Raw genomic sequence first — 23,249 nt, 5'->3', positions numbered from 1 at the left:
TGCAGCATTCACCCAATTGGGATCCTGGTGGCGACAACAATGTTATGATGTTGCTGGGGCGGGAGATTATACTTGAGGCAAAGTCGTAAAGCCCCTAGTTTAAGCTGACAGTAAAAATATGGAGGTCACATAATTAAGGCAACATGCAGGGATAACAGCAGACAGTTTCAACGGCTCCATCCATCACTAGCTGGCGGGTCATTTATAAACCCTTAATACTAAAGACGCAGCAACCTCAACATTGACCCGTTGTGATTATCTTTGGCAGCCTCTGTGCAGGAGGGTTTGAGTGTGAAACCAATTACAAAGAAGATCAATTCAAAGACTATATTGCCCCCACCTACAGAAGGGCAACTTTATGTTTTACTACACAATGTAAATTATGCTTCTAGGCAAAGTATGCCTCTGTGGGTTTAATAGGCTTTCATAATATAAGCAAACAGAACAAGCCACAGCCCCTGGGATGAGACAGTGCCCTGATGATGTTGTCAGGCTAACTTTCTTAGAGCAGTCTATAATAACACTACCCATAGCTTTGTATCCCACAACTACAATGACATAGTCGATGGTTTTCTCCGGTAGAGCTTACATAGCATCTCTTCTCCTCCAGCAGCTCTGTGCCCTGTTCCAGAAAGCCCCACCATCTCTATCACCATGTGTTGACCACAGAGGCCACCAGGTAGGGGACACACAGAGCACACTCCTCCATCTTGGCTCTAAAGAAAACCTGTTGCGTCCTTGCTGGGATGGGAGGCCCATACTCCACCTGTCAATTAAAGGGCCGGTCTGAGAATGTCTGCGAAGGATGGGGGAATGAGTTTGGAATGGGCCTTGTACTACTTCAGCAAACATGACAGCAGTGACCTTTTATCCTCTGCATGCCTCTGGATTATTGGTGTGTGTTAGCTGTTATGAGTCACACACTACTGGTTTGGGGAGGAGAGGGAAGAGGGCGGGAGGCAGGGGGCGTGGAGGTAGGTGACTGGAATATGCTTTCAAATCGAAGGAACCACCAGGAGACAAGAAACAAAAATTATAATTTCTTATATAATTTCATATAATTATATAATGTGGCCTTGTTGTCGAAAACAAACTGAAGGCGGGTTAGGATGCAGTTGATTTCCAAGTGTGTGAAAATCTGTTCTATAGGATTATTAGCATGCAGGCCACTGTGGCAAAGAATTCAGAGTGTGCCGCTGCAAATAGGATTGATTATGCAAGTCTCACTTCATTAATATTCCGTTGTGATCCTCAGAACCATGGTGTTGGTGGTCAACGAATGGCTAGCCATTGATTAGTAATTAAGACCCCCCTCTCAGTCTTTAATGAGCTAAACGGGAGAGATATCTGTAGGCTTGTTATTTCTCTCATTTCTCAGAGCAGATGTACTGCTTCTCTGAGTACTGGGATATGAATTACTGCCAAACAATGAAAATACGTTCATGTTACGCTGTGTGCATGAGCAAAAATCAGCAAACACAGGGAGAATCATGGTGATTCACACTAATAGAGTCTGTGCTATTGACAATAATCATTGAGATGATGACCTGTTCCACGACCCCCCCCCCCCACACACACACACAGACACACTCTTAGTTTTGCATTCCAGCTGCTGCTGGTCTACGGGGTGACGGTGGGGGTGATGTGGGATGTTTGTATTATTTCTGGTCTTGGCACAGAAGTGACGGTGCCCTCTCACTGTGGTGGCGATAACACTCAGGCAGGGATGTTAGCATGCGTGGGCCAGCGTGCTCTGTCAGATACAGCAGAGATCATGTCTGGCTCCACATGAAGAGCACATGACTCTGTGTGGGTGGGACTGTGCCAACAGGTGCTAAATGCGTGGTAAACAGCAGTTTAGCAACATGAGCGTGAGCTCTAAATCAGGGAAGACTTGTATTTGATTCGATTTTTAATGCCTAGTATCTAAGGCAACATAAGTAGCCCTGTGCTACAATACTGACAGCTGCAAAGCCAACCTGGGTGTTACTGCTCTGCATTTCTCATCCTCTTCAACCAAGCCAACAGTTGTTGAACAAGGATGCAGCCAATAAAAAATTCTAAACACATTCTGTTATGTAATATAGTTTGGCAAGGAAGGGTAAGAAATATGAACTTAATTATAACATGAATAATAATAGCCCACACTTTGCCTTTTTGCTGGACCTGATAAACAACCAACACACACAAGTGAAATTCACATCCAAACAGGAGTGTCTCAGGTTTCCTGTGTGGGTAGTCTGTGGAGCCCCTCAGCAGACTGCACGTCTCCTGCAGTCTGCCAGACAGCAGAGAGCAGCAGTGCTGAGGCCAGCCCTACCCTGACACTGATGAAGTGATGAAGAGTGGCAGTGTACCCCGGAGGAGCATGGGTGCCTGAAGCCATGCATCTAAGTGCTGCTCGCCCATCCCCACTTCCTCCTCCTCTGGTGCCCTCCTCTCATCTCGTGACATTCACCTCTCTTGACAGAAGCCAATCAAAATAACATTTACTTATTCATGCATCCTTCCAGGAAAGGCATATGTTCTAAAGATTTTACTTTCCTGGAAAAATGTCTCAGACAAGCATTCTGACATTGTGCATGCCATTGCCATAGTTAAAGGTACAGTCTGTGTTTAACATAGCTGTTTTGAAGAAGTGGGAATATCATTGCCATGGGCACTGTGTGGCACGTTTTAACAAGCCTATTTGGATGCGTATGAGGCTCGATAAGTTCCCTTATGGATCAAGGATTACAGTTATAGGTTTACACTAAAGCTTTCTTAAATGGAATCTGAATAACAGAATTCTACTTTCCTATCACAAGATGAGCCGAGCTTTTAAATGAGGATTTCTCAGATGAATATTTCATGCCAAACACTTAAGTTGGTGGGTCAGAGTGAGTAACATCTGACAGCATAGAGCAAGTACAGAAGTCCTAGGTTTCGTTAGAGAACTACTGATTGATAGTCTACACTGTCTGGTGTTGGGAAGTCACAATCAAGAATGTGTGAAGTCAAAGAATACATATGGTAAAAATCAAACGGAAAATGTTCCATCACACACTGATCATTCTGATACAGCCATGTTTGTTAGTTATCAGCGTGACTGTTCTCTACATGTTCCAGCATAATCACCATGCAGTTGCCGTGACGCCATTATGGGAGATTTGTGGATATTCCCCTCTGCGTTGCTGTCAAATGCATCTTACAGGAGGCTACTGTATGAAAAATGACTTTGCTTAGCTGCAAATGTCTGCAGGATTTAACATATTGCTCTCCACTGAATAATAGTATTGCCATCTAAATGTATTTGGAAGATGCTTTTGCAGCCCACCTAGAGGCACTTACTCAACAGATTTCACTCATTTCTCACAGCCCACACATTGTACATCAAAGAGGTGATGCATGTTTTCACACAACGGACATCAGTAAAATGCAGTCTTTTTACAAAGCATTCACAATGAAAAGTCTTGAATACAATTCAATATCCAATAAAAGGGGTTCAGCTTAGTCGTGCAGAAATCTTTTGTAAAAGACTTGGAGGTGGGATGTTTGTGTTCTGAGAGAGCAAGGGAGAGAAAGAGAGAGAGAGAAGGAGAGCGAGCGAGCGAGAACGCGCAAGAGCAAGAATGAGTTGGAGCAACAGAGAAAGACAAGGACAGAGTGAGTGAGGAATGAAGAGGGAGAGAAAGAGACAGACTAAGCTCATTGTTCTTGAGGAGCACTGCTCCAACCCTGTGGACTAATCTGAGAGAACCCAGCTTCTCATCACACTAGAGAAAGCCCCACTGAATCAAGGCCACAGCTTGGCATATGGTTCACACTCTCCCTGAATTCCCAGCGTTAACAGAGGGGCAACTGAAGCAAATCCATTCCAAGCAGAAGCACAATGTGGTTTTAGTTAGACACAAAATCTGAGGTAAAGAGCACCCATCCAGGCAAGCTGAGCCAGAGAAAACATTCTATTTAGAATTTCTCTCAAATAAATCATACAGTGAAATACTGTACATTACTCCAAGCTTGTGACTGGGCACTGACAAGTTGGCTCTGTAGGCTGACATCATTTTCACCTCCATCCTCTTCTCTCCCTCCTACTTATGTGAGCAGCTGCTGCCCACACAGCAGTCTGCTAACTGATATCAGCACTCATTAAACCCTAACTAGCTGAAGCTCACTTGGTGGAGAGAGACAGGGAAAGTTAGAGAGGAGCTGTGGACTCCATAATGCAAGGTTCTTAAATGGGGAGATCCTCTCTCGTCAGTGGACGGGTCGTGATGAGGAGAGGCAACGCAGGGAAAAGTCAGGGTCATACACACAGTAGAGTAAGGCCTGCAAGCAGATTTTATATCTCAGGCTAGACCTCTCCCCGCTGTAAGTCTGCAGGGAAATGCTTTGCGGGCAGAAAAACAACCAAAAGGGGTTGATTTTCTATTTCCCTTTGAATGACTGAGCACATTTCACACAACTAGCTAATTGAAATTGTTAGCTGATTTAAAGAGGGTATGCTATCAGTTTGTCTGTCTCATAGAAAAACAAAGATTGTTTTGTGGCATTGTCTATTAGCAATCCTAAAAAAGAACAAATTCACTAGAGGTCTTTGTAAGAGACTGACGGTCATCCTCTGTTTATTCAGATAACGAGTCGTACAGTATGCAGGGATTTGTGATTTAGTGTATACACCTATGCAATACTACATATTAATTTAACGTGCATTAATATAAGATGTAAATAATGGTGGTCCTTTGATGTTGTTTTAAGGTGGTCATAAGAACAATTCTATAATATATATATATATTTGTAAAATAAGTAAAAATATACATTTAAATAAAAGTAATTCAGAGACAACATAGTAAGTGTCTTAGTAGAACCTTCATGTAGTGCAAACACTATTCAACCATCAAAAATGACTCACCATCAAACTTTTTATGTCGGGATACAAAGGTGCTTCGCAATTCGTGACTCGTTTCATCAATGAGATTCTCATACTCCAACTTGCTCTGCTGGCCGAACTTGTCTTCCATTTCAGGGGTGCAGCAGGTGTTGCTCTGGGGACAAACACGGAGCAGTTCACCTGCAGACAAACCAAATGTTACTCTTTCATTTAGAGAACAAATGACGCATCTGTGACACACACAGATGTTGCTACTGTATGGACAGTAGGCCATTCTCCACATACGCCTTGGAATGACAAATGCAGGTAAAACCATAGTGATGCTGTGCTAAAGCAGATATTTTAATCATCTGCAATGCAAGATAATTGCATTTCAAAAGCCTCTAGATGACGGCCCGGTCCTTTCTCTTTATAACATGGATCAGCAATGTTTCCTCAAAAAAGATAATAGGACTTTTGGTCAGGTTTTGCTTTTGACAATCTGGTCATTGTGTGCTGTCTGTGACTTGAACATAGATTTACAACTTCACAAATTCTACATAAGCCATATGTATCTGTTGAACATGATAGGACCAGTTTAATAACAGCTTCTAAATACAAAGTGCTGTTGAAACTCTCTTTCTTTGTACCTATCACATAATTTAATTAAAGATCTCACAATTGTATGACTGCCAAAAATGTTTCAGGTGAGGACCACTGGACTCACTCCATCTGCTGATAATAATGATGTAGGCCCCTTCTTGTCTGTGTAAATAATTTCTAAGGGTCATTTTCAGAAACACATTGTTAGTCATACTGTGAAGATGAAAATAAATATTTTATATTTAAATGTCATATCTCTATAAGATATGATACACAAACTGTCCATAGTCACAGAGCAGGACCTCAAAAGCAATATGGCTGATGCAATTTCAGACATTGTGAAAGCTTGTCTTTGCTCTTTCTTACTCTCTCTCTCTCTCTCTCTCTCTCTCTCTCTCTCTCTCTACATATTTCTCTCTCTTTCTCTTTCTCTCGCTCTCACACTCTCTCTCTCACACTCTCTCTCTCTCTCTCTCTCTCTCTCTCTCTCTCTCTCTCTCTCTCTCTCTCTCTCTCTCTCTGTCTCTCTCTCTCTGTCTCTCTCTCTGTCTCTCTCTCACACACACAGGGACATCATAATGTGTGTCAAAGTCATTCCCACTCCCCATGCAATTGCTCAGTTCTCACAACTTTCTGCCAGCTCTCTCTGTAGCTTGCATACAAACAAAATTAAATTAAAATTGCCAGCAGTCTTGAGATGAAATTCATGCCAGGCTCTATTTATCACTAGAGGATAAAGACGTGGGCTTTACTGCTGTTTCTAATTTTTTTCCTCTACTGGACTGGAGGATAAATCAGAAACCTTAATGGTACAACAGCCTTTATTTACAGTAAATGGAAGAACCATCTCACAGGCACGTTTCTGTGCTCGGTTTTCATGAGGATATTGTGTTCAGCTGTGATTTATATGCCGTAACATTTGGAATCTCATCTTCAATATCAAAAGTCCTCTCCCTCTGCTTACTTTTCTCTATCAAAATTCCATCCGCTTTGATATTGAGAAGTATTTGTATACATTAATAGTACAGTAGGTATCCTTTTCTATAAGTCATCACTTTGAAGTCAGTGAAGAGAACAGACTGAAATGTCACCTAGGAAATATAATCTCACACAAAATCACATTATAACTGATGACATTCAGGAAATACTGAAGAGAATCACAAGTTAATGATCTACATCATCCCATGTTGCTGAGAAACGTTCCAGTGCCACATACCACTGACGCAGCTTATCTCTGTGCTTTTCGGCCTACAACTGAATTAAACGAACAAACGTTATCTGATCACATTGGGACAATATTAAGACAATATTTTGCAACTTAATATACGTTCACACCAAATCTTACTTTCCCAAAAAACGTTCTCGTTCTCTTGAACAGCTAGTCCCAGCATCTGCCAACAGTATATAGGTATTCTAATTACCTTCAATCCCCTCGCTTGATGATATGCATTCATTCCTCCCCATACAGTGCATCCCTCTAATTATCTCCAGTTCTCTGTGTGTATGATGTCTGTAGAATTCAGAGTTGTAGAGATATACCCTCAGTGGGGCAACACAGGGGACTAATAGTGTCATTATTTTAAGTAGGACTGGCTGAGAAAATAGCTGTCGGGGTGTGAAACTGCACAGAGTTGAATTGCAGCCAGAAGACAATCAGGATGTAAGAGATAGGTATTGGCAGAGCTTTCACTTTTATTTTATGGTCCTATTTATCATTTGTTCATCGTCCTTGACAGGTGAAATCACTGACGTTGAGGAAATTGGTCTTGATTTGAAATTGGTTCTCTTTTCTTCCTTTCTCTGATCAAAACGGATAAAGCTTTAACGTGTCCCATTAGAAAGTTTGGGTGTGACTCTGTTGGTGGACATGCAAGGGATCGAAGGTTAGCGGGAGGTCCCATTAGCCACGTGTCTAAGCACTGCTCTCCATCAGAGGTGTCACATTGAAAGAGCTCTTCACATAACCCCGCCTTGTGTTCCTGTAGTCTCAACAGAGCAAAACATCACTTAAAATGAGTCTGTCGTACATCAACATCCCAGAAGAGGCTTTCAGAGACCTCAGCACTCAGCCAAGGTGCCGTGTCCTTTTACGGGCCAAGGTTACAACAGCACAGTGGACTCCCATGATCCAACATGATGTGGACAGTGTATTACAGGATATAAACTCTCCATGAGTAGAGAGGAGATAGGCCACAACAACAAAACAACAACCATAGTATGTAGACAAGACCTTTGTTTGCCTCTGGCATGTATGTTACTGAGGGTGATTGTCACCTGAATGTGTTTGTTATCCTGAGTTTTCCCAACTGCAGGAGCTGAGTTGGATGTTATTTCCTGCTAATATCCTGGTCTCAAAGCTAGCCTCTGGTGACACATTCAGTATTAAGTTGGGGCTGAGAGGGAAATAAAGAGTTGTGTCCCAACCCAACCCCCCGGCATCGGGATTGATACTGTCCTCTATCACAACCGTTGCTGGATACATTTCCCTGAGGATGAGAGCGGGAGATAGCATCACATGCCGGCTGTATCTTCACACTGTTTAGGAAATGAAATCAATCTTGCAAATCATTACAGTAATTAACAATATGGTTAGCAAAGAACAGTTTCACAGACAGTGAGTTGTATGGGCAATAAATGTGTTTAATTCCTTCTGGGACGTAGAGTTAGGTGTTAGGTGAGTTTAACATTCTTCTCACTATATTATTGAAACGTATGGGGGGCGGGCGGGGGGGGGGGGCGGGGGGGGTTACAGAGGAAATTAGGGTGACTTATGCATGCATTCAGTGTTTTATCAATTGCTGTGTATATGAGTCGCAATTACTTTCTGTCAATCCTGCGTGTCTATTCTGGTGTCAGTCAGCGTGTCAGTCAGATCACCTCTCCTGTTTTCACTGCAGATGAAGCTCCTCCACAAATGTAACACATCTGGGATTTATTTTCCTTGCACTCCCAGAGTTGGAGTTTGTCTTAACTGTGCATACGCAAATACAGACTATCGTGGCTTTATTTCATACAATTTGACCTGAGACTGCAGCCAAAGATTCAAGCTTCACAATTAAGAGACCCCATCGTTGGGATTGAAGTGGCTGACCTCCTAGTCTGTTAGTCCAGTGATTACTGTCAATGTCTTTGTTCGAATATGTTAAGGAAAATGATTAAGAGTGAGTAGGAAGGAGAGGAGAGGTTATCATGTTGTTGTTATACAAAACGTTGTTATATGAACTAAACTCTTACATCAGGGCTTAGAGTAAGAAAGATAGAAACTCCATTTATTTTGAATACTTTAATAGAAAACAATAAGATGATTTTTATAGTTTTTTGTTTGTTACATTAAAAAACATGTATTTGTAAATGTAATATGATTTTTTTTATCTATATAAACTACAGACAAGTTTGCCAAAACTCCCCTTTAGGGACTACAGGTATAAGCCCACTTTGGTCACAAAAGGCTTATATTTCCATGCCAGTCAAAGGTAGGTCAACTCCTAGAAGTATTCCTCAGTGTACCTGGCTGAAGAGACCCGTGGCATATGTTCTCTGCCATCTGCTTCCTCCCAGGCAATTTGTGACAAACTTTGAAAGACCGGATATCTCATCCTCTATCTCCAAGAACAAAAACAAACAAACTTTGGAAAGTGTCAGGCATCATTGTGTAAGGATCTGTCAGTCTAAATGGCCACCAGAGTTCCCTTAGATGGCAACGGTGTCCATCTGTTTTTTTACCTAAATTAATCCCACACAAACACTGTGTGCACAAGGTAAAGATATCCTTGTTTAGCTTTCCGAAACATTGATTGAATCTACCCACTCACCTTCTTATTAATATTCAAACCATGGCCAAAAGGTTATGCTAGAATTATGGCCCCACATTGATCTGTTCCAGGGGAGGAGTGGAGTTGGAGACCCCCTACGGGTACTGTTTACACCTCTTCAGCAAGAACTGAGTTTAATTTTGCAGCTCATGAATGTTGAGGCAAATGCTAGGGTAAATAAACAGCATTTACTGTGGCACATTATTCATGAACATTACAAAGACAGAAAAAGTTTCCCTGCCATAAAAACGAAGTGCTGTGCTAATAACTTCCAGACTTTTGACTTATAATGTGCCCTACTTTAAATCACTATAAAATATTATACTATTTTCAATCAATTTGACTTTGGTCGATTTGAAGAAAACTTAGATTTGCGGGAACTCAAAACCTTCTTCAAGGATATTTGAAAGTTGCCATCTGTGTTTTCCGAACGATCAAGTGTTCACACTTCAAATTATACCCAACAAGAAATATTATGTTTTAGGAATAACCCACATTGCTGCCGAAGACGGAAGCTGCATCAGTCAAAACTGAACACAATTCCCATAGCATTCTGGGTCGTGTCAGAAGTATAAATGAAAAAGTTGCCCCGTGTTTTTAAATAACTTTAGATGCTGATAGGGGAGCATGTGTGTCCTTGCATAAACGAGGACAGGTTCAAAAAATGTCTGACTGATGAAAAGTGTAGATATGATAAAAGCAGCACAGAACAGGCATGATGATACGCATTCTCCAGAGAGCTAACAGAGGAGTTAAAGGAGGAATAATGTACTATCTTTTTGGTAAATGTAACAATGTCAAATGGAGGGGGAGGATGAGACATTAGAAATAAATGCGGCGTCATTGCTATTAATTCATTGTTAGAGAAACAATGGCATAAATGTTATTGTTTCAGGACATTCATCAAAACTAATATCAAATATTTTTCATTCTAAATTTAAAACAGCTGGTGGGACAAAAAAAAACAGGACACTCACACTAGGTGTGAGACAAGGAAACACTGTTTCAATGATGATTTACCATATTCTCAATGGAGACTTTGAAAACCTTGTGGGAATGTCTCTGACAGTAAAATGCTGTTTTGGGAGTCCTTTAAGTCCTGTCTGCCATTGACATGGAATAAGCTATTCACTGGTATTTGAGCGTTTCGTTTTCAGAGTATCTTCTGCAGATGAACTTACTTGAACGTCATATCAGATCCCTCAGCTATGGAGTCATTTAAAGTTCAAGGCAAGGCTGTGTAAAAATACCTTCTAGAGAAGGTCCTTGGAAAATGATTAGATAGACTTTGGATGTAACAAAGAGCTTTTCTGAATCTAATTCCAAAACCATCAAGCATTGAGAACACGAACGAAAAACTGGCACTCTCCCTCCAAACCTTTGCAGATAATCCCCTATGGAATACCCAAACACCGTGTACACTACAGTGTGGAATGAGAAGCAGCGCATAATCAACAGAAGTACTACCATGTCTGGCTTTCATATTTATTGAGAAGCATGTCATAAAAGGACTGTCTGTGAAATGAGAAGCCTGCCGTCAAGATTTGATCTCCATGAGCAGGGGGCCTGGAACGCCCCTGAGAACCATCCTGAGTGAGAACCACTCTGAGAACCACCCTGGAACCACCGACGGCGCCGAGCGAGGGAGCAGCGACCGAGGGAGCGACTAGCAAGGGAACGACCGGCGAGGGAGTGACTCTCTTGTGCGTCAACTTGCTAACTGGAGCATGGCAGAGGAGTCCAGGTAGCAGCTGGTGGCTGCGAGAAGAGTAGCACTGCCCCGAGGGTTGCACTGATCATTACCTTTCACTCCTCATTTACAGCTTAGTTCAGCGATGCTGGCTATTATCAGCACTGATGTCTCGTTCCAGTGCCAGTGCCCTCTACCCAGCAGCCAACTGGGTTGAGAGAGGACGCAGGACGCTCGATATACTACACCTCCCCCTACGCCCCCCCACCCACACACACACCTCACTGCCCCTTCCCAGGAGCAGTGTAAAGGCAAACATCTCCTCCAGTTGCACATCATGTCTAGTCAGATGTTGTCAACAGGACCGGAATGGCAGGCGCACAGCTATAGATAGATCCAACGACAGCGATGATGCATTCAAGGGAGCTTTGTTTTTTTCGATGGCTCACTGTTTTGACAAGCAGATGGGGCATAGGATGCTATATGAGTGCATTGCTGCTGAAACACAAGGCCAGGCCTTTGTTCTGTTGATCTACTGATCTTTAGAGTGCTCTGAAGTAAAACATCCGTCGTGGTCTCTTTCTTTCTTTTTTTGCTTGAAAAGTAGAATTCACTCTAGAAGCTGTTTACTTGCCCTTTACGCCACTCCTTTCTTGACACAATAGTGTCGATTTTAAATCCGTTCAAAATATCAACATCTTTCCAATACGCATTATCAACATATGTATAGTAGCAGTGTTGTATATGCTTACATTACCATTGACAGCTTCAGGATACCGTTTAATTTGATGGATTTTACAGATTGTAATAGATATAATCAATTCCCAATCAATTTACCCAAAAAACTGAGAGACATGGTCTGAAATGTGTGCAAACTTATGATGACGTAAAAATCTAATTTAATTATCAATATCTTACAATGAATAATTACTCACAAGAATAAGGAGTATTTCCGAATTTCGTATTAATGCAGATCCCTCTTTGATGAGATTATCAAACATTAATGCTGCCATTGGCGTGTCTAGCTCATTATTGCCTGGCACCTTGACTATGTGACAATCTTCCCCAGATAACACACAGACAGAATTGGCAGAAAAGAAATAGTGTAAAACCTCACCAGTTACACAAACTAAAAAAAAGAAAATGATCTGTGAAAATACACAAAAAAGACTGATAATGGTTAAGGACTAATCTCAATTTAAACCACCATCAAATTCAGTCAAGTATAACAAATACAAATCTGTCACTGACATATAAAGACATCAGAAGAAACAAGTGAAAGGCTCAAAATTGATAATCACATCATTAACAAAGACAGCACGCTCTCTGCTAAAATAAATCATGACAACTTAATGGAGCACAAATTTTGGCGGTCTCGTGTCTAAAGATATCTTCCTTCAGTGGGCTGAATTATTTTGTCATAGCATTTTGTAAAGTATCCACAAAGATAAGAGGAGACAAACACCTGGCAATGAGAAGACTTGTCAAATCAGACATTTCTAATATCTGTGACGCACTGTGAAGCACTGAGCAGCATATTATTGTTAATCACGGTTTTGACTAGGTGTATGACGGATGGGTAAAATGGTCTGACAGGTAAAATTGAGGAACCAACATTAACTTTTTTCGAATAAAATCCCTAATTATACAAATGACAAAAACAATGAAAAACAAAGAAGAGGTGAGCTCTATCCCTTTGCCAACTCAGTATCTTAAACAAATAATATTGAACTGCCAGGTCTCCCTGTAGGAGACTTCTTGTTTAGTTTGACTGACTGCTAAGCTATTCTGTTTTCTCCCTGAGCCTCTGCAACACTTGCACAGTCTGTAGTGGTTTCTCCTGTTTCAAGAGGGAACGCCTGTTGAGATAGCCCATAATGCAACCATTTCAGTATTCATGAGGGTGATTAATGGCATGGAGATGGAGGGGGCATTTGAGAAATCCACTCTGGCACCAGAAAATAATAGACGAGTGTTTGGGGTCCTGGCTTTCTGATGGTGCTTCCTGCATTTGTGTCACAGCAGGGGATACACACATCCAATCAACAGGCTATATAGGACCACACCACCACTGCTATTAACCACAACACTTACGATCGCACGTCAGTCCCAACAGTCCAATTAAAGCCAAATTGCATCACAGGCATGTTGTCTTGACATTGAAATGCAGTAGGTGGCCTCCAAAGCAAGGTGAGCTTTTTCTAGCACGTCACCTACAGAGGCACCTGCAAAACCTGTGACTGACACTTGCGAGATCTTGATAATGTGATAACGACGCGTCACAGTAATCCTAACTTGCAGAATCACAAGGCCATTCTCTATCTATGTGCAGCCACATTTGGACCATTTAATCCATTCCATCCCATTACAAGTGGGTGGTGGACCCGCACATTATACGCCTGAACAGAGATCATTTGCCTGGTTGCGTATGCTGCCAAGGAAACACATAAAATATAGGGACGTTATTTCTGTCTCGTTGCATGGCCGGCAATAAGCAGGCTGGGCATGAAATGATAGGGTTGAATGAGGATAGGGTTGTCGGGGGTTCACAAAGCACACGTACTCGGAAGACACCAGGGGTCTGTGACTCACCTTCCATATCGCCTCATCTCAGACATTGGGTAATTCACTGACTGGAACCTGAGATAGATCTCTCCCAAGCTTGCAAGTGGGGCTAGTCTTTCACCCGGGCTGTGACGAGCTTGGGTTAGGGAGGCCAGTATGTAATGAACTCACTGACAGTAAATTTAAATACACCTAGCCAAGACTTGTAGTAGACTAGGAGCACCGCTGGCCATTTTTAGCTGTGCTGACAGACCCTCTGACTTAGGGCGCAGTCAGAGTGGGGGGACAGGTTCAGTCCTTCTCAGTTCCTAAGCCCTGGCCACAGTAGCTGCTGACAGCCCAGACCAGGGCCTCTTCAGAATGCAAAGACCAGGATCTCTGGTATTACTGTATACCAACTGGGCCATCAGGCCCTGACTGCAACACTCCTGTCCATTTTGCTGACACCACTTTTGACAATCCCTCTGACCTAGCTCCTTCTGTCTCACTGACCACACACTAATAAAACTGAAGTCGGCGCAGCCAATCATAGGTGATAAAACAAAATTGTGTGGTGAATGCAGCGAGGCAAAGCCCCCCTGCATTTGCAGTTTGTTGTTAAAATTGTATAATTGCTGACTGAATTATTTTGAAGAATTCACTTGGAGATGCAATATATATGGCGGACAATAATATTGTCCGTAGATGTTGTCCGTATATTTCAAGTAACAGCCCCTACGTAGGCTAGGTACCGTCAGAAGATTGAGGAAAATGGATGAAAAGAGAAAGTCGATCATATGAAACACAACCAAATGTTTCAATCTATAGGCATTAGAAGGGAATACCAGTGTCTTCCCTCGACATCGATGTCTGACATCACCAACCTCTAGGGCATCTGACTTCAAACACACGCATGACATACCCTTCTCTCTTTGACCACAATTAGAGGTTGATAGGTCTCCTCTACAGGATATGACCAGGAGCTAGCCTCCTTAATGCATCGTGCGGTCATCTTGTGTCCTTTCATCTAAACTGCATCAGTTAATAAAACATTTGACATACGGTACTTCTAGAGTAAGGCATGTATACCACTAACACTTGTATGTGGATCCTCACAATGACACTGAACTGACTATATTGCTCCCAAGTAGGTAAAATATACCTCCATAGGTCTTGGTCATCATCAAACACACACTAAAAGCTTTTTTTATGCGGTTGATAAGGCCTGTCATGGCTATCCTTTCCAACAGTCAGGGAGTACTGCTGTGGATTTGATCAAAAAACAGCCACACAGTGGCGTTGTTCAGAGGTGGCGTTATTCAGAGATGAGTGAGTCTGAGTTTTTCATTCATTTGAGATTAGAAGCAAGCACATGAACATTCATGCAGTGCCTCTGGAGGATGTTATCAGCTAGTCATGTATCCCAGCTATGAACAGGTGTGCTTGTTATAAAATATGCAGCCTTTTACCTGTGGCAGGTTTCCTGGTCTACTCACTGAATAACAGAATTTGAGGTTCTATGACACGAATGGCTTGGACAACCAAAGCACATTATACTCATTTCAGAAAGTCAAACAACAAATGAATTGGATCCCAATCCACCTGTACTCTACAGCATATGCCTAATATGTTTTCTACTTTCAACGGCCCTTCCCAAATCTAATGTTAGACCACTGGTAAATGGGCCACGCAGACAGCACGTTTTGTCAATGTGTCAACTGTGAGAAACCGATTATTTTTTATTGTATTCATTATCTAGAAGACACAGCAGAAGACACAGAGACCTCTACTGGACATTGTTCTTCTAAAGAACTGATGCTGCCTCTATTTGCATATTAAACAGAAAATCTAATAGTGATCAGGCTACCCAAGATTAGCTTTAAATTGACGTTTACAGAGAGCAAACGACTACAAGTCCTTGTCTGATTTGTCAGTGCAATCTAAGGTAGCCTAAGTAGGGAGTCGGTACTGTATTGTGAGGAAAAAGTGTAGCCTATAGCTTTTCACAAGTAAATGTACTGAATAAAATCCACAAACATTTCAGACATTAGAACAGTTATAAAAATATATAAATATAATTCTTAATCGTTTAGAATATGTAATAAAAATTCTCTATTAGCCTAGGTGAACATACCCCACATTTTTGACCAGTTATAAAATTAACTGTTGACTTATTTCGAACGTCTTTGTAGACTATAACTTGCAGTATTTGATCGGGCTTAAAGTTATCCATCCACATTTTAACTCCAAAGTTATTCCAATCAGAATATCTATCCTATGAGTAGTCTATGCAGTAGATGACCATTGAGTAAGCCGTCTGTTAAATTCCATCCTTACCTGATATCTCTTGGAGTGGAACATGTGCAAAGCTGAAGCCTTTAACAACACAGGCGTCCCTAACCTCACTGCAGTTTCGGGTTTTGGGATCGGCTTTTGCTGCAAGTGAAAGCACCGATAAAGTGCAAATGATTGTTTGAATTCTCAGCATCTTGCACTTCTGTGACAAATTCCTCTGATCTTCTGCAGATTCCCGTTGCAGTAGATCCGCAGGTAAGAACGGAACGTGTAGAGGTTTCTACTTTCTACAACTGTCTACCAGGACATATTTTGCACTGAAATTCTGTATGCGATTTGGCAACCAATAGTAATTCTCCCGTTTCCGCAGAAAACACAAGTGCGGGAGGACAGGTGCCACATGGGTCCAGAAAGAGAAAAGGCTCCAAGCGTGTTCACTCAACTTCACTCTCAAGGAGGCTGAGGAGAAAGTCGAAACGCTGGGGATAGAGTACCGCGAGTGCTCAGACCTGAATCGGAGAAGCAGAGCGCGCTAGAAAATACGGAGTGGAATTCCAACTCTTCTCACAATAGACTACCAGTGCATCACCTTGTCCAGAGACTTCCTGAAAACAAACCTAATTACCATAACAAGCATATTAGCATGTTAAAGCCATACTTGATCAAAACAAAAAAGACTATGACTCCTACTGACTGAGGAACAACATTTTGTTTTAGTTTTTTTCTACTTCCTGGAATTATATAGGAATAGTATTGTAAGTGTGCATAGACGAATAGACCAATGTTCTGAGTCCTTCATCTCTCATGGTATATTGATCTTTGACCATCTTGATCCCAGGCCAACCAAGAGTGGATTAACATGGTGACATGAGGGGCAGAACGCTACACTTTGACCTCCATAGACTTGTCAGGGAATCGTTCTAAATTTTCTGAGAAAGATGTGAAGAGCAACAGTTCGACTTGACTGGCTCACAGAACTAGCTTCAAGGGATGGTTGTATTTTCCAGGTAAACTGGGTCAGAAGGAATAGAGCGAATTAGTTGTTTTTTTTCTGAGCTAAGCATGGCAAAATGACCCGAAAAGCATGGCAAAAAAATATTACCTTTGCCTCCCGACATATTGCATAAGACACATTACTTATTTAACTCACAAGGGACGCATCCCCCCGGCTTATTTTCAAGGCCCAGTAAAGGACTTTAAATCTCTAATTTGAATGTTCCCGCTGCATGTGTCTGGGAATTTCCAAAAGCTAAGCCTCGTCTGAGAAAACACAAACCCTATCCTTAGAAAACAAAAACATCAACACTAAAGGGTGTCTGATAATGCTAGATATCTAATTTCCTTTCACTGATTCTAGTATTAAAGGTTTGTTTAATAGTGACTGGGATCCATGAGATTGTAAGAGATGACACATGGATTTCCAAGTTCCATGTACTATATTTTTGTCAATAAGTTATTAAAGATATTTTCAGAGAAAAAAAATATGTAGGTGATATGACTTAAGCCTACTTCAGTCTACAAAGCTAAAGCCATTTTTTTTAAGTGATGCATAGTAAATCTCTTCCTTGCAAATGTCTGGGAAAATTGTCCCATGTACCCCTGCCTTGGCTAGAGGCTTCCACTACATACAGAAGGGTATTTTCAAAGTTCTGATGAATATGTCAGATTGGCATGGTATTAGAAGAAAAAACATCCCACTTTTGAGGTTCTGACCACATTTTCTCTTTTGAAGGCATCTTTTTCGTTCCCATATTTCCCTTCTTACTTGATTATTCCTCTTCATAGAGTTAGTGGAAAAGTATGGTCAAAAAGGTCCCAGACATTCTAAGAACGCCTGAAGCAAGAGAAGACTTTGAATACATTACAGTGCACACTGCTCCCTCACTTAAGCAATTGCTCATTGTGTCAGAGACAAACATGTCTTTGGGGTATTCCAGAAGCTGACTGGGAGAAATTAATCTTCTGAATAATGAAAAACAACAGTTACAGTATGCAAATAGAGCAACCAGTAAATACTGTCTTCATTTTACCCTTGACAGGCTCTGCCAGACAATAATACAACCATTTAACAGTCAAGCGACAAAAGGGATTTAATTGTCAAAGATATAACGCAAAAAAAGGGCAGGTTTGCAATTGACATCTTTAACAAGGCCCTTAAATCATTACTCTTCCTGATCTCTCACAAAGCAAAGCTCCAAATCTTCCCCGGGGCCTGTCAACTGAGAAAGTCCTAATTAGCATTCTCTTAACGGGGGATTGCAGACTAATCTGAATGTGGACCACCCTGCACAGGGAATTCCACCTGACAGAGCTAGCCTGTGACCTGCTAGAACACAGCCAGGCAGAAGTGATGATGCTGGGTAGATTAGCACAGAGAGATAGGTGCTCTGGTGTTTGACCATTTAATCTCTGAAACAAAGACTCTCTTGATCATGCGAATCTCAAATATCTTCATTGGGAACTTTATATGGATCTTCAAGATGACATACCCTTACTATCCCATAAAATGTACAATTTGTATTACATTTGTGACATTCCATCACTAAATCACAAAAAAAGTATTATCTTACAGCAATACACGAAAGTAAAACAACTGCCAAAGTTAAAACTCATCCATACCAGAATGCTGCAATCTTTTTTTACAATCTCCATCCCTAGAATCTACTGTTACAATGTCCATCCTCGTTCAGGTCTTGCTGACTCATTCGCTGCAAGCCCATCCAAATTGGTTTCAGATTCAAGTTGACGTAATGGTAATTTGAAGGGGTGACACATATCAGCCTGTCAAACAATTCACAGAATAAGACATTCCTTTGGGCATGAGAGTGAGAACAGTAACTTTTTGGATTAATCGATATTTGATCATTCTACCTAATACAAACAAGCAGTAATATTGTCGTTTATTTCAAATTCAAATATTTTCGTGTATGGAAATGTATTTGAGAACGAAACACAGGCAGGAAGGTTTTGACCAAATACATTTTCACAATTATTTATAGCATTGCACAAAACATGTTCATAGATCTAATGGCAGCATCATCCTGTTGCCACGGTTTTTTTCTGTTCTGAAAGTAAATGGATGACAGTGCCTGAATAGAGTGCTGTTGTGCGACAGCTACACAGCATACTGCCATGTTGCAGGTTAATAAGGAAGAATGACCTCCGCATTAAGTTTAGGGTATTTTCAAATGCTGAGAATGAATGGCAGCTGTGGATCATCAACCACAGAGTGAGATTGCTGTAAACAATCGATTGGATGGGTCTGCTTTTAATACAATGTCACTTTCAGCACAGCGTGTTGAAACATTTCCACAGCAAGGATTCATCCAGTGACCTGCAAAAGGTCATGGACAGGTGTTGTGAGGTTGATTCAGACACTGTTGGCATGTTAACAGGTTCTCTGCTCTGTTTGTTTAAGACAAGATCAAAGAAAGAATTCTGGTCCTGCAGTCGTTTTCTGTTTCCCTTCATGATACTACACTGAACTGCTGTGCCATCATTTCCCACAGTTGTGTTAAGTTAATGGATATTAGACATTCAAATGGTGGCCTGTTCTTTGTCTGGACATTTTCATGAAAGTTTAAAAGAGAGGCTCAACATGCTGACAGTTTCAATTGCCTGAACCTTTGAGCTGAGTAAAACCTTCATCTTCTTCATGGTTAATTTAGCACTGTAGTTTCTAACAACACACTACCATGAATCAAAGCAGTCTGGTTAAGACTGGGAAAGTGGAACACCATGAAACCATCATAAATATACTTAAAATAACATATAATATGGTTTGTATTCAAATTGGACACTTAATCCAAATGTCAGCTCAATTGACAAAGACATGCCTTAAGCTGATAGATTGCTGTTTGTAATTTGCTTGGAGTAAACAAAAACCGTGTGTATTTTAGATTGTGTGTAACATTGTATTCATATTTAAATGTCAAGACAATAAACTTTACATTGTGCAAAATCAATAGGCTTTAGAACATGATTAGCGTTGTCCCTCTTCTCTCCTTCACACTGTTCATCACTTTAAAAGCAATGTACATTCTGTAGGCTTAGTTGGTTTTGAAATGCACAGTCAGCATGGCTTGATTCTCACTCAAGAGGGGATAATTGACAATGATTAAGAATGTGACATTCTGCAGCGAAGGCTCAATGGTAATTTGAAGTCAATTTAGAATTTGATTTAAGATATGGGTGACTATTAGCAAACTGTTCATGACTATAAAGTGGAAGAAAAAACGATTGCCCATATGTCATCGTACTTCATCGCAAGTAGAGTAAGCAAAAAGGAAACACAAATCAGGTTCAATCAAAAAGCAGTTCGTGTGGATGACAGAAATAAAAAGCAATTATGAATGTCATGTAATATGTTATATGACAACACTCTAGATTTAATGCCAACAATGTCCACTTCTGTGCATCGGAGTATGGAAAGTCACCAATTTCACCCTAACAATACCAAGCATAACTTTAGTGGTTCTGTGTTATTACCTAATAGGCAGCAGTAAATTTTATGAGACTTGAGGATCAGAGGGGCAGAGCCCAGCTCTGCCTAGACCTGGAGAGAGAAGATCAAGGCCCAGCTCTGTGGCAGCAGACGACGGCCCTCTGCAAACGGATGCACACACAGCTCAGCACGCTGTCCTGTCCTTTGGAAGAAGATATGGTTTGTTCTCAATCCTGCAGCACACAGTAACTAGATCCAAACTCACATTTACAATGCCTTCAAAGACCCAGTGCAGAAGGGTAAGATAAAGCTAGGCACAGAATGTTCATTGAGTGTTACCCCCAGGGTTTTATTCTTCAGACTTCTCCAGACCAGTGAGGCATCTGTGTTTGTTGCTCAGACATGAACAGAAACAGGTTGGATCAATACAACCCAATTAGAACCACAGCATTACTCAAATCAAAGGCTCTCTCATCTTAAGAATCTGAATGGGAGACAACGTGTGGTAATAAAGCATCCAGTTGTTCTGCTGCCAGCAGGAAACCACAGTATGACACACCCCCTGCCCACCGCTTGAATACTAACAGACAGCAATTATTTTGGCTCAGATACAATCAATTCTAATCTAAAGCCAGTGGTCAATCAATTTCCAATGGTGTAAACTGCAGAAGAGAGTGAGAGGATCAGGTTGGCATCGCTCCTAGTATCTGCATGCACTCTCTCTCACACACGCACACACAGAGACAGACAGTTTGCGCCCTGCTCCATGCTGTCCTTCAGGATGGGCTGAGCACCACCCTGGCAGTGGGGGAGGTAAATAACACAGCTGGGACAAACAAAGCCAGTCCTGACACCCTCTCTGGCTTCTCGCTGGTTTAATCCGCCTCTAGGTACAGTACCTGCCAGACACAATAATGACTTGGAGCTTTCCGGGAGGCCTGGAAGATGTTCTGAAAATATATTGCATGTCGAATTACCAGAGACTAATGCACTAAACACCTGATGAAATATAAACAGTGATAAGGGGAGATGGATGGTACAGAGAACGGACACAGAAGAACAACATCCAAAACGGTCAAGATTGTTGTAGTACAAACCTGTGTGGTGAGCTGTGTTGCTGGCTTCTTCAACTGACAACAGAACATTGTTGTGTAGCTTATACTAATTCTGTGTGAACATTTTCCAAAACACGACCAAAGTAAAGTACACATTAGACAATATCTGAGCACATTCCCAATTTGCATTTATTTTCTTGAGAAATCGACTGGCTGGATTTGCTGAAGCTCAAAACATTGTATCATCTATACATTTTTAAATCAGTCTAACAGAACTCTCTCTCTCATTTGCTTTTCCCCTCATTTGATTTACTCTGTGATCCATTAACTAGCCTTAAACCCAGCAGGAGACAAGGTCCCCATTGCTCCAGCTCTGCAGTAGACAGGGAGTGAGCAGTCTTTCCTTCCCTACAAGAACTGTCAGAGGAACTGTGTGTGCGCAAGCAAGGACAGACATGCTTTGTACCAGACTAGATTTCAAAGTGCTGAAGCATTCCTGTGGAATTATTAATATTACCATTATTCGCAGCGTCACTGTTCAAACAATATGTTTCTGGTGCATTAGGTGACAGTCCCATTTGGAAAGCCAGGGAAATAAAATCAAACAGATGTGAACAAGTATAGAGTGGACTGTTATACTTTTGATTAAAGAGAATTTCCATCAAGGAAGTGACACGCTCGGTGAATGCAGGGCTGCCAGCGTGTCAGAGACCCAGCACCTCTGAGACCCCAAGTCTAATTTGCCTCAAACCTAAAGGCAGATAATAGTGCTTATTTGACAGCTAGACAATTCCCAGTTTCCCTCATCAAGAACACATCCAATTTAAAATGTCTGCAACATGAATGAAAAACCTTTAAACGAAAGAAAAGAAAGATTACGTGGAAAACCTCACAAAGTCTTGATTCTGTCAGGCATGTTTGGAAGCACTGTCAGATCTTGTGTTCTGTCAGTGGTCAGACATTTTAATTGGCGAGACCAAAAAAAACAGGCCATATATTTCTTTGCATTTGTAGGATATAAAAATGGGATGTTTTATTCAGAAGTCACAAACTGATTCAGGCCCAGACAACAAAGCAATACAAAAGCAATCAGATTTCCACATGTTTATTCAAGCAGTGAATTGAGGCCAAAGGCTTTGCATTCTGAAGTATTCTGGCACTTTTTAAACATATGCTTTTCTATCTTTGGCTAAACACCCCTGCATCTAAGTGCAGGGCTGTCAAGTTGTACTGTGGCACGACTGATCTTTTCGTCCTGATTTGTTGACTCACATTTATCCAACAGTTTATTATGTTTCCATCAGTCGTCCTTTTCCTTGACTAAAACTGAAATAGCTCTCAATGTTATGTAATTGAGAGTTCACGGGCAAAAACAACTATTGTAGGACATTACAAACAACCAAAGACACAGTAAACAAAAGATAATCAATGATCTTTCTCAGTGCTGAAAAGCATAATCAAGCATTCTCCACTTAAAATAGAGCACAAGGTTGTTCTGGAAACAAAGAGCACGTTTTCACATAAACTTGGTTGTTATGCTGGTAATTTATCACTGGATACAGTTGAATAGGTATGAAACTGCTTGTGAATTATACTTTGGCTATTTGAATCAGTTTTACTCTAAATTGTAAAGAGTTTTGAGGGAAAAATGACATGGAATGGTTACCTCTTGTTGATGTTTTTGGAAACTCCTAATGACCGAACCAAACCTATGGTCCAAAGGCAGAGATATGAGTGCCATCGGGCTTATTAGAGCTGGTAGCTGAATGATGTGTACTTGCTCTATCCATGCTCCATTACCAATATGATCCCACCAGCTGCATGGAGGCTGCAGCTCATTAATTCAGAGGCTGTAATACTGTCAGGGAGAGAGGTTATGTCACACCATCTCTCCCTTTATAGAAAAACACAAACAGTGCTTCTGGAAACACACAGGTTAACAGATATGCCCTTG

General features: G+C 41.3%; 1 protein-coding gene across 1 annotated transcript in view; it reads right to left on the bottom strand.

The window, feature by feature from the left end:
* Nucleotides 1-16,271, bottom strand: part of LOC124485246 (glypican-6-like) — a 51,579-nt gene extending 35,308 nt beyond the window's left edge. Inside the window, exons 1-2 of the mRNA XM_047046714.1 lie at nt 15,839-16,271; nt 4,895-5,053 (exon numbers count right to left, since the gene is read on the bottom strand). Coding sequence (XP_046902670.1) covers nt 4,895-5,053; nt 15,839-15,989 — 310 coding nt within the window. The 5' untranslated portion in view covers nt 15,990-16,271. The remainder of the gene's footprint in view (nt 1-4,894; nt 5,054-15,838) is intronic.
* Nucleotides 16,272-23,249: the final 6,978 nt, after the last annotated feature.

This window comes from Hypomesus transpacificus, chromosome 23 (genome assembly GCF_021917145.1).
Source record: "Hypomesus transpacificus isolate Combined female chromosome 23, fHypTra1, whole genome shotgun sequence".
In the NCBI taxonomy this organism is placed as follows: Eukaryota; Metazoa; Chordata; class Actinopteri; order Osmeriformes; family Osmeridae; genus Hypomesus; species Hypomesus transpacificus.
This window is presented reverse-complemented; position numbering and strand designations above follow the sequence as displayed.